Raw genomic sequence first — 17,495 nt, forward strand, 5'->3', positions numbered from 1 at the left:
TGGGATGTGGCTAAGGCAATGTTTATAGAAACTTTGTAGCCTTAAACACGTATATTTGACAAGAAAGAAAGAAATTCAATGAGCCACCCATCCACGAAAGGAACTTAGAAAAATATGCAAATTACCTCCAAGGAAGTACAACAAGGGTCAGGAAACTTTTTCCGGAAAGAGCCAAATAGTATTTTTTTCCCACAACCCCTTAAGAGTTAAAAAAAAAAAAAAATTCTTAGTTGGTGGGCTGAAACAAAACAAAACAAAACAACAACAACAACAACAACAACAACAAACAGGCTGTTGGTCAGATTTGGCCCATAGGCCACAGTTTGGTGGCCCAAGAAGGAAGGAAATAATGAAGATATGAGCAAAAATTAATGCAACAGAAAACAAATATACAACTGGAAAAAAAATCAACAAAGCCAAATTCTGTACTCCGGGAAGAAAACAAAGCCAAAACAAAACAGAGGCACCTGGCTGGCTCAGTGAGTGGAGCATGCAACTCTTGATCTTGGGGTCGTGAGTTCAAGCCCCGTGTTGGGTGTAGAGCCTACTTAAAACAAAACAAAATAAGAATAACTAGTATCAGTGATAAACTGCCAGTAAGACTGATTAAGAAATACAGATGAAGGCCCACATTATCGATATCAGGATTGAAAAGAAGCTATTATAATAGATCCTACAGATAGCAAGAGGCTATTATAATCAATTTTATGATAATAAATCTGAAAAGGTAGGAGAAATAGACTGCTTGAAAAATACATAAAATCTGAAATAGTTTATTAAAGACTAAAGAAGGAAATTGAATCTTTAAACATCTTTCCACAAAGCAAACCCCATGTCCCAATGGTTTTTCTAGTAAATTCTACTAATCAACTAAGGTAGAATACCAACCATACACAAATTTTTCCAAAGAATAAAAAGGAGGAAAACTTCTTAGTTTGTTCTACGAAGTCTGCATAGCCTTTTTTTTTTTAAACCAAAACCTGACACATTTATCACAAAAAAAGAAAATTATAGGACAACCTCCCTCAGATAAAAAAACATGTTCAAAACAAAATATGAGCAAACAAATCTAGTAATTTATTAAAAGGGCACCCTTTATGATGAAGTTGAGTTTATTTCAGAAATGCAGGTGGGGGGCCCCTGGGCGGCTCAGTCAGTTGAGCATCCGACTTGAGCTCAGGTCATGATCTCACAGTTTGTGGGTTCGAGTCCCGCATCGGGCTCTGTGCTGACAGCTCAGAGCCTGGAGTCTGCTTCGGATTCTGTGTCTCCCTCTCTCTGCCCCTCCCCGTTCTTTGTCTCACTCTGCCTCTCAAAAATAAATAAATGTAAAAAAAAATTTAATTAAAAAAAAGGAATGCGAAGTAGGTATGGCATTCAAAAATCAACCAATAAGGGGCACCTGGGGGCTCAGTTGGTTAAGTGTCCAACTCTTGATTTCGGCTCAGGACATGATCTCATGGTTTCTGACTTTGAGCCCTGTGTTGGGCTCTGTGCTGGCAGTGCAGAGCCTGCTTGGGATTCTCTCTCTCCCTCTCTCTCTGCCTCTCCCACACTCTTGCTCTCTCAAAATAAATGAATAAACTTAAAAAAAACCAATAAACTTCCTCACATCTTAAGAGAATAAAAGAGAAAAATCGTATGATCATAAAATGTTTCAACAAATTCAATATCCATTTATGATTTACAAAATATAACACTTGGGGTGCCTGGGTGGCTCAGTCAGTTAAGCATTCCACTCTTGGTTTAGGCTCAGGTAATGGTCTCATTGTTCTTGGGTTCAAGCCCTGCATCGGGCTCTGCGCTGACAGAGCACAGTCTGCTTGGGATTCTCTCTCTCCTTCTCTCTCTGCCCCTCCTCGGTTCTTTCTCACACACAAAGTAAATAAACTTTAAAAATAAATAATAAAAAATAACAAAAATAACAAAATAACTTAGCAAAGTAAGGTTATCAGAGAATGTCTTTAATCTAATGAATGGTATGAATGGTATCTACAGAAATCTGCAAGCCACATTATAAATGTGAAACGCTGGATGCATTCCATCTGAGACCAGGAATAAGACAAGGATCCCTGTTACTGCCCCTCCTATTCAACAATGTCTTGGACTCCCTAGCCGAAGCAGCGACAGAAGAAAAAGTAAATGGAAGATAGGTGTTATGAAAGATGAAATGAAGGAGCACCTGGCTGGCTCAGTCGGTAGAGCATGCGACGCTTGACCTCGGGGTTGTAAGTTTGAGCCCCACATTGGGTGTACAGATTACTTAAAAATAAAATCTTAAAAAAAAAAGATGAAATGGGGGCGCTGGGGTGGCTCAACTGCTTAAGTGACTGACTTCAGCTCAGGTCATGTTTAGGAAAGCTAGATAACAGGGGCACCTGGGGGCTCAGTCAGTTAAGGGTCTGACTCTTGATCTCGGCTCAGGTCATGATCTCATGGTTTGAGAGATCGAGCCCCATCAGTGCAGAGCCTGCTTGGGATTCTCTCTCTCTCTCTCTCTCTCTCTCTCTCTCTCTGCCCCTCCCCTGCTTGTGCACACACACCTGCTCTTTGTCTCTCTCTCAAAATAAATAGGTAAGTATTTTTAAAAAAGAAAAGCTAGGGGCGCCTGGGTGGCTCAGTCAGTTAAGCCTCTGACTCGATTTAGGCTCAGGTCATGATCTTGCAGTTCATGAATTCAAGCTCCACATCAGGTTCCATGCTGACAGTGCAGAGCCTGCTTGGGATTTTGTCTCTCTCTCTCTCTCTCTCTCTAAATAAGAAATACATGGGAACACATTAATAAGAGATACCCAAGGCTTCCCTAAAATGTATCAATCAAATTATAGACAGAAATCAAATAAGACTTATATAAATCTATATAAATAGAAGGATATTTCCTCTTCATGAATTGAAAACCTCAACATTGTATAGGTGCCAAATCTTCACAAACTGGTCTTTAGATACGATGCAGTCCTCCTCAGATCCTCAATATATTTGTGTATGTATGCTTGGAACGCGATCAGCTGACTCTAAACCTGGCCTAGAATAGGCATGGCACTCTTTAAGAACAGGTAGGAAGACTTCAATACAGAAATGTCAATAACAAAGGGAGCATGACACTGGTGCAGACTGGACCACAGGGCCCAATGGGAGAGAAAGCAGAACTGAGATGCAACCCCACCCCCCAACCCGCAGCATTTCATTTGTGACAGAGGGGGCACTGGAAAGTGTGGGGAATTCAAGGGCCTTTCCAATCAATGGCACTGGGTCATTGGATAGACATCCACGTGAACAGTAATGAACCTTGCCACACACGACCTTGGATTCCAGGCAGGCCTCAATGGGGAAGGCAGAACAATTGATCTGACGTATTCCCTCTGCTTTATTGGATCCATTTTGTTTCTAACCATCACTGTTGTTTTGGTCTTTATTTCATGGTCAAAACCTCTATATTAATGAGTTTTAGCTTTTTGTTGGCCTTCATGTAAAAAATACAACCTAATTGTTTTATGTGTTGAAATTTTAAATTATTTCAATATTTTTGTTCTTCAATGTGAGTTTTTTTAAAGATTTTATTTTTAAGTAATCTCTATACCCAACTTGGGGCTCTAACTCACAACCCCGAGATCAAGAGTCACACGCTCCACTGACTGAACCAGCCAGGCATCCCTTCAATTTGAGACTTTTGATTCATTTTCATATCCTATCATTCTACTGGTCTGGTCACTTCACTTTCCACAATCTGCTTACGTAGTCTTTCAGCTTTCCCTTTCTGCCCACCATTCACACATTAGCTCATTAAGACCCTTTGTGTACCCCGGGGCACCTGGGTGGCTCAGTCAGTTAAGGGTCTGACTTCGGCTCAGGTCATGGTCTCACGGTTCGTGAGTTCAAGCCCCGCATTGGGCTGTGGGCTGACAACTCAGAGCCTGGAGCCTGCTTTGGATTCTGTGTCTCCCTCTCTCTGTCCTCCCCTGCTCGCACTCTGTCTCTCTCTGTCTCTCAAAAAAATGAATAAACGTTTAAAAAAATGTAAAGAAAGACCCTTTGTGTACTCTGCATGTCCTCATATCGTTGAGGTTGTCCAAAAGGAGTAACATGTAAAGGTCACATCACTAGGGACACTAGGGGAGGTCTTTGCCAGAGTGACTTAGCTCCTCAGTCAGAATGAGAAATTTCTACAATTTTAAATGAGTTTGTATTCCTGAAATTTGCATAATTCCTTTAAGATAGGACCTCATTGGTAGCAGTGTGGGAGTGATTATTTTGATTATATTTGGTTGGAAAAGTGGCGAGAGATGAAGGGGGAGGGGGAAGCAAGGCAACTCCATCAGAATAAACAGCTTTACAGGAAAGGGCAAAAGAGGGCTCCAGGAGGGCATGCCAATAAGCCAAGCTGATAGGGCTGGGTCAGCATTACCTTGGTGCTGACAGCTTGGTACACAGCTACGTCACTAGCGTCCGGCCGGTGACACTTGGAAAGAACAGGTCAGGTGGGGGGATGAATGGGGTTGACAGGATTGTGGGAAAGTCAAAGAGCTGGGGTCCACCCTCTCGGTTCTCACTATGCGTGTGAGGGCCAAAGAACGGAATCCGGCTGAATTGAGGCAAAAGATCTCAGCTTCTGTATAGAGTGGGACCCTGAGTGACTCCGAACAAACACCAGGAGCTGCGTCTCAGGTGGGAAGCCCGTCACGTGGACAGGGACATGGCTAATGGACAAGGGCTCCCACTTCCTTCGGCAGCCACTGAGACCGAAGTGTCTGCCGGCGGCCGGGCTTGAAGGAGAACTGCCAGCATTCGGGCTGTGTGCTTCCACCAATGGCCTGGCCCTACTGGCAGGCTGGAGCGGCTTGAGCAACGGACACTTGCAGTGCCCTCGTGTGGACACAAGGAGTAAAAGGAGGCAGGCTTCCCTGTGAGTTTAGCATCCAACACTTACCTTTCCAGGTTCTCATGCTATCTAAACCAGAGAGAGAGATTCTTCTCGCTGCCATAGTGCACTCTGGCTTCTTGATGCCGCCATGCCCACTCCACACGACCTGTTCTTCTTGGTGCCGTTCAGAGAGATGGCTTGGCTTAGGGGGGCGGGGCGGTGGCACGTTGGACACAATGTCTGGTTCTTTTACCACACAGGGCAAGGAACCTTGGTTTTTATCTACCTGAACGGTGGGATTTAAGGAAGTTTCCAGCAATGCTGAAGAGAAGTGGTCCTTGGCTGGCCCATTGATATCTCTATTCCATATCAGGGCAGCCTGAGGCTTCGTGGAAGGCACCTTCTGAGATCCATTCCCATGGCGTGAGGGGTGGACCAAGTTACTGGGGGGCGCGGGCTGCAGGCAGTCAACAAAAACGTCATCAAATGAACTCTGTTCCAACGAGCGGTCTGAGTTTGACCAGCTATCACATCTGGTGGGTAGACTGAGGGAAGAAAAGCATATAAATTTGACTGAAATGAAGCAAGTCCCTGGCAGAAATCAGAAAAAGAAAGCCAGGGCGCCTGAGTGGCTCAGTGGGTTGAGCCTCTGACTCTTGATTTCGGCTCAAGTCATGATCTCGCAGGTTGTGGGTTCGAACCCCACGTCGGGCTCTGCGCTGATAGAGCGGAGCCTGGTTGGGATTCTGTCTCTCTCTTTCTCCGCCCCTCCCACTCTCGCTCTCTCTCTCAAAACAAACAAATAAACTAAAAAAAAAAAAAAAAAAGCCATCTACCCATAGATAAAACCCACGCTGGCCTCTCTCCCATGCCTCTCTCCGTCTGCAACCCTCACCAGGCCTTGGATGCAGGAAAAAACGGTTTGTTGGTTTTCGCCATCATCTCAGTGTGGGATACGTAGGAAAACGCGAGGTTGGAAACTTTGTGGGAAAGCCACAGTGCTGGAATGCAGGACTCATCCCTCACCGTGGCTCCCGTGTCCCTACACCTTGGCTGCAGCAGGAAGAGGCGAGGGGAGACATGCCCGCTAGAAGGCGCTGCTGTGTCCTGAGCGGTCGGGCACACGGAGACTGTGTGCGTGACAGAGCTCGCCAGAGAAGGCGGTGGACCTTCCACAAACGTGCAGAGATGCGCACACGAGCATACCTGGTGTGACGTGGTCTTCCGGTCTCACAGTCGGACAGAATCAGATAATCAGGAAGGGAGAGAGACTCGGACTCACTCCTGCTTTCCTCAGTGGCACCGGTGTTGGTGCTCAGGTTGTCACTCGGCAAGGAGGAGCTGACGGCGTGGGCCGCGGGCAGGAAGCTGGCAGGGGCTGGCTGCAGGGATGGGGGCATGCGCGAGAAGCTGTCCACAGAATCTGCCGGAGAAATCATTTCCTGGGTTAACGTTTGAGAACGGCTTTAGCACTCACTCACAACTCCTGCGACAGCCAAATAGAAGATGCGAATCACAGCTGGTGTTTGTACTGATGGAGGAGACCATTTCCCCGAGCTATAAACAATGTCTGGGGAAGAAGGCCAATGTTCCAAGAAAGAAGTGTTGAATCAATTAAGAGTAAAAAAAGCCAAGCATTCTTGGCCTAAAAATCTGCGGTAACAGAGTCCACTCACAGCTTCTTTATAGCTCGCAGCCGTAGACCTGCGTTACTATTTATGCACTCCACAAATACGTATACGTGCACATACATTTATGCATAATAAATATGCATGTACTTACATATGCGCACGTGCATATATGTATGTTTGCATATAGATATACATGTCTATGTCCACAGAGAATATCTACTATCGCACCTACTATGTGCCCAGAACTGTTCTAACTCTGCCGAGACAAAGACCCTGCCCTCACTGGAATCTACAGTCCATTAGAGGAGACAGACAAATAAAACATAAATAAATAGTACCGTCAACGATGTGTAAGGAAGAGAAAAGAAAGAAATAGAGTGTGATGGTTGGTAAAGCCAGCATTTCTCAAGAAGCGCGACATTCAGAAACTTCCAGTGAAAAGGCTGCTTTTACTTCCCCTTTGAACCAAGTTGGCAGACGTTCTGGATTCCTGAGTCAGAGTGGCCCAGAACTGCCTGAGTTCAAGTCCAGGCTCTACTATCTAGCTGTTGAGACTTTGGTTAAGTTACCTGCTGGCTGCAAGTTTCCTTCTTTGCAAAGTGGAGATGCTAATAGGACACATGCCACAAAATCGGTCTGGGGATAAGATGAGTTAATACACAAAAGCATGTAACAGAGTTCCTGGCCAGAGTACTCACAATGTGTTGACTACCTATGGTTGTCGCATGTGGGGCCAAACACTTCATGCGAGAAGCCACAAGAAAGCCCTTCGGGCATGGTTCTCAGATGGAGAGGACTCTGCTCTTACGACCTTCTAAAAACTAAGGCGGGGGGCTACAGGGAACGATAAAGGTCATAGGGGGTGGTTTCTGGCTTCCTCCAACTTCATACCAGAACCTTCCATCTTTGGCCCAGTGCCTGACTCGTTCCTGTTCGTCTTTGGATACTAGGACACGTGTTACCTATCTGTTTTCGGGTAACTCCTGGATGAGGAAAGACACGGAAGAGACGTGTAATGTGGCACATGAATACGGATCTGGCTTGGGCTGAAGGTAGGGACGAGGGCGGCGAAGAGTGAATGGCGAGCCAGGCAGAGTTGGTCAGGGAGGCTCTGCTTGTGTGCTCACTGTTGGGACGCCAGCCAGGAAGGATTCGCTGCAGCTTTGCAAGTAAGCTTGCCATCACTTCATTTCCTTTGGTTTGAGTGCTCTCGAGGCTCAGTAATGCAACCGAATGGCTAGCTGCACTTACTAAGCTTCCCAGGTTCCTGAAGAGAACAGGACTTTGTCCTCAGGAAGCACACCCTTCTGTGCCATCCAAGAGAGCCGGACGGGCTCTCCACCGCCACCTAGCGGTGTGAGGCATGTTTCAGCGGCAGGTGATAAGCACACAGTAATGCTGTCAGCTGTGGAATCTAGGACTGAGGTTTTGTCTACCAGACTAACGTGCTAGAAGAAGTCAGATTCAAGGTCACACAGGTTGAGGATCAGGGCGTGGTGCAATGATGCCAGGGGCTCAACAGCAAAGTCCATGAAGGTGAGTGGATTGTAACCCTAGATGCAGTACAGCCAGTATATTACACAGAAAGGACACTACGTGTGCGTGCATCTGTATGAGAGCGAGAGAGTGAGCAACAGAGAGAGCGAACAGGAGAAAGAACCCAGACGTAGCCCAGAGCAACGTCAGAGCTAACTTGCCCTGAGCTGACCTTGAGACAATTGGAGACAGGACAAATTCTTCCCTGCCTATGAGTTCTGTTCTAGCATCCAGTGCAGAACAACCCACTAGACAACAGAAAAGCTAGACTTCCATGAATGTTGGAAAAACAGTGGTATTTAATATTTCTGGGAAATCAGCAGCCGCAACAGCATGGGGAAACTCAGAGCCCTACGGGACATCCTCACCCACATTCTACTTTTACTGCAAAAGCTACCGAGTGGCTTCAAGGCCACCAAAGTCACTTGTCATGCTCAGTGTGTGCACACTGGGGCCTGAAACCTAGAACCAGGTGAAAGGAAGCAGCTTCTCGAACCGTACTTTGTGGGAACAATTCTGATATCAAGGAGCCCGTCCGAATACCCTTGAGGAGGTGGGCTTGGCATCGTGATGTGTTTCCCGCAGAAGTGCTCCAGGGTGCATCACATGCCCCAGGCCGCCCCTGGCTCACGGGAACCCCGGCCCTGCTCTCACCCGCACCATCCTCCAGTTGGCCGAAGTTGCAGACCTGACTGATGCTGTACACCCACACCAGCATTTCTACTTCGGTCTTAGCCACCAGATAGAATGTACGCAAAGCGGTCTTGACAATGAACACGAAGTTATTCTGAAATTCCTTCCGGACGAAGCCGGGGCCCACGTGCTTGCACACTGCACACTCGCTGAGGTCGATCACACGGATGGGCTTGCTCGAGTGCTTGGTCCTGTAGTACTCCAAGACGTCCGGGCTGCCGCTCATGCGGCCCCGCCGGAGGACGAACCAGCGCTTGCGCCAGGCCTGCAGGGAGGCAATTCGACAAGAAGTTACCGGACCCGCGGCATGGGCTTCTCCAGCTCTGCCGAGAACCTGTTTCATGACAAGGACAGCAGAGAAGCAGATCGACCACCCTAACAGTGAAATGCAATGTCCACCCAGCTTTGCATTAAATAGCTAGTACACCATGTACAAGCCCCTTTATTCAATGATTTTAAGGATGGCTCGTCACTGGGGACTGCAGCAATGGCATTCGTGCCCACGGGTCAGAGGACCAGATCTATACAATCATCCCAACTGATGCAGCTGAGGAGTGTCACATCAACGCACATGTGTTCATGCTTACAAAAAAAAAAACTTAGTAACGAATGAGAAGAAAGCCTTCTTAGCACTATCTATCTGAATCCCAAAGCCAAGATTGGACGCAAAAATCAGGTACAAATCGTGAGTGCCCACCGTCGTCGGTATTGGCTAACATTATTTAACTTCTAGAGAATTGCTCAACAAGAAAAGAAAAATCATACACATTTGAGAGGAGAGACGATTACCATCATCTGAAGTTTCTGACCGTCTTTCTGTAACTCCCAACTGCTTTACCATAACTCATTGAAGCTCCAAAACTATCCTGTGGGAAAGGTAATTGTTTTCTCTGTGTGTACATTTTATGTCTGAGAACACTGAGGTTCAGAGTAACGAATGTGGAGTAAAACAGTCAAGAGGAGGAGTGTAGCCAGCATTCTGTCCTAAACCACAGTGTGTCCCAAAAATCAGGATGTCCTAGGGGGCATTGGAAAATAGGTGTTGTTTGCTTGTCATCCAGGCGGGCGGAGGGGAGGTGCAGGGCAGGAACCATGTGGCTTAAGCTTTCACAGCCTGCTGACAAGCACTATGACAGCTGAAAGGAGAGAGCCAAGCATTGAGGTAAAATGATCACGCTTCACCTGATCCACACCCAAAAAAGAGAATGATGCTCCAGAGAAACCAGCACTGGGAGGTGGGAAGATGCTTTGCATGCCCCTGGAGCTCCTCAGTCCCCACTGTCCCCTGACCTGGAATGAGCTGCCTCCTTGGGTATGAGACCTAGGAAAAGACGTATCTGCAATTGACCATGGCTCTGCCATTCCAAGGAGTCTTCGCTGTTAACTTCCCCACCATCTCCTGAAGCCAGGGAGAAGGAAGTAAGGCCCTTCCTCAAAGCCGTCCATTTTCAGGGCGCCTGGGTGGCTCAGCTGGTTGAGCGTCCGACTTCGGCTCAGGTCATGATCTCGCGGTTTGTGGGTTCGAGCCCTGCACTGGGCTCTGTGCTGACAGCTCAGAGCCTGGAGCCCGCTTCAGATTCTGTGTCTCCCTCTCTCTCTGCCCTTCCCTGCTCATGCTCTGTCTCAAAAATAAATAAAAACATTAAAAAAATTTTTTCAAAAGCCGTCCATTTTGTTACATTAGGGCACCCTGTGTTCTGCTGTGGAGAACCAGACACAGACCAGGGGAGCGGGCCGACAGCGGGGCTGTTTTCCAGCGGAGACACTTGATGCTGCAGTTGGCAAGTGCAAGGGGCAGATTTATAGCTGTGGTTAGCTCTTCTGAGCGGTGGTGTGTGCGACAGCAGGAAGTGCGGGCTTCTGCCAGGAGGCATGGTGACCACTGGGACAGGAAGTCCTTTCTATCTCTAGCTTCTTGGGCCTGACACATTTATAAAGCCACCAGCTGAGACCAAGAGACCCCTGTAGAACGACAGGCCACCATCTGGGAGAGTTCTCAGCTCCCTCACTGCCCAGGGAACCGGAGACCCGAGGCAGCAGAGAACCCAATCAAGCGCCGACAGGGGAAAGGCCAGTCATCACAAGAGATCTACCGTTACGCCTCCGAAAACCCCTGTGAGGCTGCGGCAATGGGGCAGGCACTCCGCGCTGGGTTGGGACAAGGAGGGAACAGGCACTTGGCAGGTGCGCCCGGCCTTGGTTTCGCCTCTCTGAGGCGAGGTTTGGCCACTCAGAAGAGGGACAGAGCGGTGCGATTAAGCCCTCATCGTCAAAGATTAGAAACATAACAGCACGTTTGTGTGCTCATGGGGATGATTCAGGAAAGACAGGAAAATGCATGATTCAATAAACTCCTGTTGCAGAAACATGGCATCAGATGAGGTAAAGCCACTGGACAGAAGTGCTCAAGTGTCACTGTGCAGTTCGGAACACGGGGGGATGGGAAATCGGGCAAACAGGGATGCAGGGCAGGCCCAGGGAAGGGTCCAGGGGACGAGGGAATGCCATGTGTACCCACTAAGGAAAGCTTTCACGGGGAGCCTGGGGCAGCCCGAACTTTCCAAAGGCTACTGTGGTAGGGAAATGTGAACAGGAACTTTGTTGTACTTCCCCAAACTGATTCTAAAAGAGGAAGTCAAACGGAGTGCAGAACCAAGTGTCAACTTAATTGTTCTTAGTTTTATGGGAACAGATTTCTCATCCTTTAAGAGCAGTTTGGGGGGGATAAAAGTAATAGCAAGAATTGCTGTGCATCCTGCCCGATGATGGAGACAGAGATTTGGGTGAGAGCCAGGGTGGGGAAGGGATCTCAAGCCGTGGCAGTGGCTGCACGGGCGGAGGGTCGGCTGGGAACAGCATGAGCGCAAGAGGAGAATGACATGGTCATGTCTGAATGTCACTCATTTGTTCAACAGCCATCTCCCAGTGGCCCGCTCATATGCTGACACCGTGTGGGCACCGGGAAAACAGAGGGGACCAGGGCACAGGGCCGTGGGGGGCAGGGGAAGTGGGCAGAGGGATAAACAGACGATTGCAGTCCGGGAGGTCAGTCCTATGGTCACGGAAAGCCAAAATTCTCTGGGGACGCACAAAAGACACATGCGATTGCGGGGCCCAGGGAAGCTTCCAGGAGGAAGTGGTGGGGAAGCCAAGGCTGAAGAAGGGCCCAGGAAGCAGCTAGTGGAAAGGCTTCCGCTACAATTGCTTGCAAGTGTCTGGCCGCCGCTCGGGCTGCCGAGGCATCCGCCGCAGAGACACCATCTCCAAGGGCATGTGGCGAGCCCGCCACTGCACCCGGAGCAGGTCCCCTGACCCCACCCAGGCGCCTTGACTGTACACATCTCAGCTGATTTGGATAGCTGACCGTTTGGGTCCCTTGTTTTTTCTCTCCACACGCTTGTGCGTCAAACTCCCCAAGAGCTGGCCCCTGAAACCCTACGCACCCCCCTTGACCCTAATAAAGGCAGAAGCCAGGCCCCTGGGAGCACTGTCTGTACCGACGACGTCGAGCCATGGCCCCAGGTGTGTCGTGCACTTTCCAGCTGTGCACATGACAAAGGCCCTGAAAGCAGCCGGCCCGCGCAAAAGTGAGGCTCTTTACAATAAAACAGCGTGGGGCATCGGGCTGCCTCAGCCTGGATCATGAGTTCAAGCCCCATGTTGCATGTTGACATTTCTCAAAAATAAACTTAAAGACGGGCGCCTGGGTGGCTCAGTCAGTTGAGCATCCGACTCTTGATTTGGCCTCAGGTCATGATCTCACGGTTTGTGATTTCCAGCCCCTCGTTGGGCTCCGTGCTGACAGTGCAGAGTTTGCTGGGGATTCTCTCTCTCTCTTTGCCCCTCCCCGTCTCCCCTTCTCTCTCTCTCTCCTCCTCAAAATAAACAAACTCTTTTAAAAAGATACAATGAAACAGTTCCAAGACATTAATCATGCAAACAGGTAAACAAAGGGAAAGAATCAATCACTATGCTGCCCTTCCTCAACAAGCCGTCCCACTGGGAAGATGAAGGCAAACACCTGTTTATAAATGCGTTCTGACCCATAAAGGAAAATAAATGACAGAATTCGAATATCCCCATTTTGCCACCCCTGTGAATCAGCAGCTATAGGCATGAGGCACCAACACTTGCTGGCTCAGGAAGCGAAATGGCACGAGGGTGTGATCGACCACAAGCCGACCCAGGGGGAGATCCGGCATCTCAAAGGCCCACGTTCCTCCACACATAAACAATAAGGAAAAGGGGGCAGACTACCCAGGAGATGAAAACTTTATATCATAGTGCCTAGGGGACGTTCATCTGAGTGAATTGGTTTAAAATCCTTTTGGTTACAAGAGGGCTTCTACCGAGGGCTCAGCTGATAATAATAATAATAATTCACAAGCCACATATGTGTTTTATGTGGGTTGCTAGGTTTGTGCTTTCTTTTACGAGAGAGAGTGCACGGGGCAGGGGCAGAGAGAGAGGAGACAGAATCCCAAGCAGGCACTGCACTGTCAGCACAGAGCCCAACTTGGGGCTGGGACTCTAGAACCAGGAGATCATGAGCTGAGCTGAACCCAAGAGTCAGATGCCTAACCGGCTGAGTCCCCCAGCCACCCCCACTCAATAAACAGTTATTAAGTACCTACTGTGTGCCAGGCACTGTGCACAACAGGTGGAAGGATGCTGGAAGACTGGTGAACTCACAGAAGACGTGAGGTCTTGAGAGCTGCTGTCTCTTCTCACGTAGGAGCTCTTTACCTTTTACAAGTGCAGGACCGCTAGCTTCCACGGCTGCCCTGAAGTCCGCCCCCTCCCCTTGGACCTCTTCCACTGCACACGTCCCAGAAGCAGCGCCATCATCATTTTATAAGTTATTCATAATTGTGGCTAATTGTGTGCACAGTGATTTTGCTTTCCAGATCCTCTCGGTGCAGGACATGCTCATCTTCACAGAGAAATGGAGTATAAAAAAAAGGGGTTCCTTTTGAATCCTGATGCTGCTTCTCACTTTCTGGGCGGCCTTGAGCACTTGACCGCTGCGAACCTCGGCATGTGTAAACGGAGCCAGTATGCCCTGGCCTGCCTCCCGTGTGCTGTGATTGCGGCGAAGCCACGACAAATGGACAGAGAAACATTATCAATTTGAAAGTAACTTATAAAATGATGATGGGGCTGTGTGTTACCAGGGCACAAGGCACTGCTTGCCCTGGGGAAACTTTCTCCCCTGTGGAGTGCATACCCCACCCCCCCACCCCCCGCAATCCATGCACCAATGGTTCTGAGGGCTTTTCTAGCTCTGATAATCAAAAATCTGTTTCCCATGAGCCTTTCCTGCCACAACCACCAAGCTGACTCATTGCCACCCCATGAGTATCATCTCCAACAAGAAAAACCTGCAACATCCTGTAACCTTGTGGAAAAGTGTTTGTGCTCATTCCTCGAATCTGAGAAAGGTTAAAACTGAGCTCCTCCAGAAGGGTGTGTCTGGATCACAAGCCTGCTCATCTGTAGGGAAGTGTTAAAGGAATAATTGAATCTCATCTTTCTAAGACTAAAAGCTATGTGTTGTTCTCCTCTTAAACCAACCCAACTTGCTGACTTCATAATTTACAAACACCTCGTAGTTTGGTTCTTGGTAGACAGTGACCCGCCGGGTCAAAGAAAAGCCCAAGTGCCAGCGAGCCTGGGGTGGAATCTCAACTTCCCTGGGATGGGTTGAGTTAGGTCCCCCCCACCCCCCCATTCATATGCTGAAGTCCCAACCCCCTGGACCTCAGAGTGTGACTGGATTTGGAGACAGAATCTTTAGCAAGTTAAAATGACGCTATTAGTGTGGGAGCTAAGGGGAAAATGTGCACACATGCATAGAAGGAATATATCACAACGAGGCAGAGAGGGAAGATGGCTATCAGCCAGCTAATCAGCCAGGAGAGAGGCCTGGGATGGATCCTTCCTCCCGGCCCTGCCGACATCTTGATCCCAGACTTCTAGCTTCTTAAATCGTAAGACAATACATTTCTGTTGTTTAAGCCACCCAATCTCAGGCACTTTGTCACAGCAGCTCCAGCAAACGGATATGTTCCTCAACCGTTGGTAAACATTCGAATCACTCCACTTCCAGCCACACCAGTGTAGAACTGGCACTGAACTTACCCCCTACCCATAAAACCAACTAGACCAAGTAGATGCAACAAGTGCTTTTAGATACTGGACGACAGTCAGTGCAGGGCTGTGACCCGTATGAGAAGAGAAACGAAAGAGCTAAGCCCATGGACCATCCTGGTTTTCGGCTTCCAGGCCCATTTCTAGACCATGACAGTGAGGGGAGGGGGTCCTAAACAGAGCACAGCAGTCTTGCAGAGTTGAGAAGACAGAGATGAAAATTCTGGATGGTTGAGGTGGCTGAAATTTGCAGGGAACAGGGCCAGAGAGGATGAAGCTAGGCAAGGAAAGAGTTCCAGAAGCCTACAGAGGAACCGCTCCACAAGACCCGTACTAATGACAGCACATGTACAGTGAAACTCCATGAGGTGAACCGAAACACAAATCCAAAAACAACGACCAGGGACCCACGAACTGAACACCTACCAGGGCTGGGACATGTCTGACTTCCGACCAGTTAGAGTGGAAAAACCTGAAACACTCAGGAGAGACTCTGGAAAGGCCACAGCTTAGAATTGGAATAGGCCAAACCAGCCCTGGAGTGGAGGCGCTCTAGACTTGCCCAAAGAAAGCTTAACAAGAAGCCTTCGAATGATCAAGACTAACAAACATGGCCTAATTATTCACAGAAGCTCAGGAAGAATGTGGTTGGCAGGGCACCTGTGTGGCTCAGTTGGTTAAGCATCCAATTTCAGCTCAGGTCATGATCTCGCGGTTCGTGGGTTCAAGCCCCGCATCGGGCTCTGTGCTGACAGCTCAGAGCCTGGAGCCTGCTTCTAATTCTGTGTCTCCCTCTCTCTCTGCCCCTTCCCGGCTCACACTCTGTCTCTCTCTCCCAAAAATTATAAATAAACGTTAAACAAATTTTTCTTAAGATAAATAAAGTTTAAAAATATATACAATATTACTCTTGAGAGGGGCGCCTAGAGGGTCCTCAGTCAGTTAAGCGTCCAACTCTTGATTTCCACTCAGGTCATGATCTCATGGTTCGTAGGATTGAGCCCCACGTGGGGCTCTGCACTCACAGTGGGAGCCTGCTTGGGATTATCTCTCTCCCTGTCTCTCCTCCACTTGCATGTTCTCTTTCTCTCTCCCTCAAAATAAATAATCAACTTAAAAATACTAGTCTTGAGAAAAATGACTATTTTTGTGGGTTCATAACAAACCTAATCACCAAGATTCACTCATGACACATTTATGCGGCAAGAGACTGGGATGTGATGGTGAACCAGGCAGATGTGATCTCTAAGCTGGACGTGAGGCAGTCACACAAGGCTTGGTACCAGACTTTTAAATCAAACACAGTAAATGCTCTATCCAGACACTGCAGCGGCCTGTTCAGGATTAAATTGGGGTGTGAAAGTGATCAGTTAAGCAAACCTAACATGAGCTTTTACCAGCTATTGAGACAGATTATGAAAGTTGGAGTTTACGAAGGAGACACCTTAGAAGTCTGAACACTTGATTTGTGCGCTCGGTTTTACTTGCAAAGTGAGATAAACCTGGCCAGGTTATAGCAATTTCACTTCTTGTGCTCCAGAATTCACTCCCATAAAATTGAAGTGGCCTGTCTGGATTATGTCCATTGTCAAAAAACACTGAAATGAACGGAGAAACATCCTGAAAGTCTCCAAGGTTGTAAAGAGACACCTCTGGTTTAAACTGCTTTTCTGGCCAGAGTGATTACTGTCCCTTTGTTTCGGCGGAATTGGCCCCCTGCCCCCTCTGCAGTGGTGAAATCCCAAAGCTATGAAATCATTTCCTCCACATACACACAGGATGGGTCCACAACCTGCCTTCGCAGCCAGGCTTCCCAAGTCAGGCTGAAGGAACAGGACCTCCATGTGGCTGCACTGGGAGCTAGGTTTCGACCCTTCGGTATTGCTGGTCCCTGAAGTACCTGCAGAGCATTGTTGATGTGGGCTTGTGGCGCAACGGACAGACTAGCGCTGTGGCCGTGAAGGGGGAATGGGAAGGACCCCTGCGTTGGAACAGATCTACATACTGACAGCGGTGGCGGTCACGCGAAACTACGGCTGATGAAAGTGCACTGATGTGCATGTGCGACAGGGGAAGCCTGCAGCAGCTCTCGGATGTTCCCGATGTCATTTACTGGTTGTGTAAGATAGAGACACTAGGGGAACAACAGAAGGCCACCAGCCTCCTGGGGATCTAATGATGTTTCTAAATAAGCTTACAAAAACATCCTCAACCCAAAAGAAGTCAAGAGAGTACAGAAAGCTGGCAGAGGGGGTGTGCACAAAACATGCTTGCCTTCACTCCACGTGTGTCCACACTTACAGTCACCGAACGGGAAGCATGCTGGGGACAGAGAGAACTAAGACGCAGGCTCTGCTTCTACAATGCTCACGGTGGTCTCGTGGGCCTGGTGCACTGATGGGATGTGCTGCGTGGATGAATTTGCAACCGCCGAGAGGGTAGGAGCGACAGTCGGTGAAGCTGGAGCGGTGGCACCAGCCGGTGGAAGACGCGGAATTGCTAGTCCTGGCCCACCAAGGGCACATGACCACAACGGAGGGAGGCGTCCACGCTGAATGGCAGGCTCTGGTTTACAAATGCGCAGACACCGTCACTGTGCAATGTGGTACCAACTGCTAGGAGTGCTC

The 17,495-nt window shown here is 48.5% G+C and overlaps 1 protein-coding gene across 2 annotated transcripts in view; it reads right to left on the reverse strand.

The window, feature by feature from the left end:
- Positions 1-17,495, reverse strand: part of GAB3 (GRB2 associated binding protein 3) — a 78,243-nt gene that overhangs the window by 31,630 nt on the left and 29,118 nt on the right. For both annotated transcript variants that reach the window (XM_023248945.2, XM_045050710.1), the window contains exons 2-4: positions 8,680-8,983; positions 6,065-6,281; positions 4,925-5,403 (exon numbers count right to left, since the gene is read on the reverse strand). In XM_023248945.2, coding sequence (XP_023104713.2) covers positions 4,925-5,403; positions 6,065-6,281; positions 8,680-8,983 — 1,000 coding nt within the window. The remainder of the gene's footprint in view (positions 1-4,924; positions 5,404-6,064; positions 6,282-8,679; positions 8,984-17,495) is intronic.

Source organism: Felis catus, chromosome X (assembly GCF_018350175.1).
Source record: "Felis catus isolate Fca126 chromosome X, F.catus_Fca126_mat1.0, whole genome shotgun sequence".
Classification (NCBI taxonomy): Eukaryota; Metazoa; Chordata; class Mammalia; order Carnivora; family Felidae; genus Felis; species Felis catus.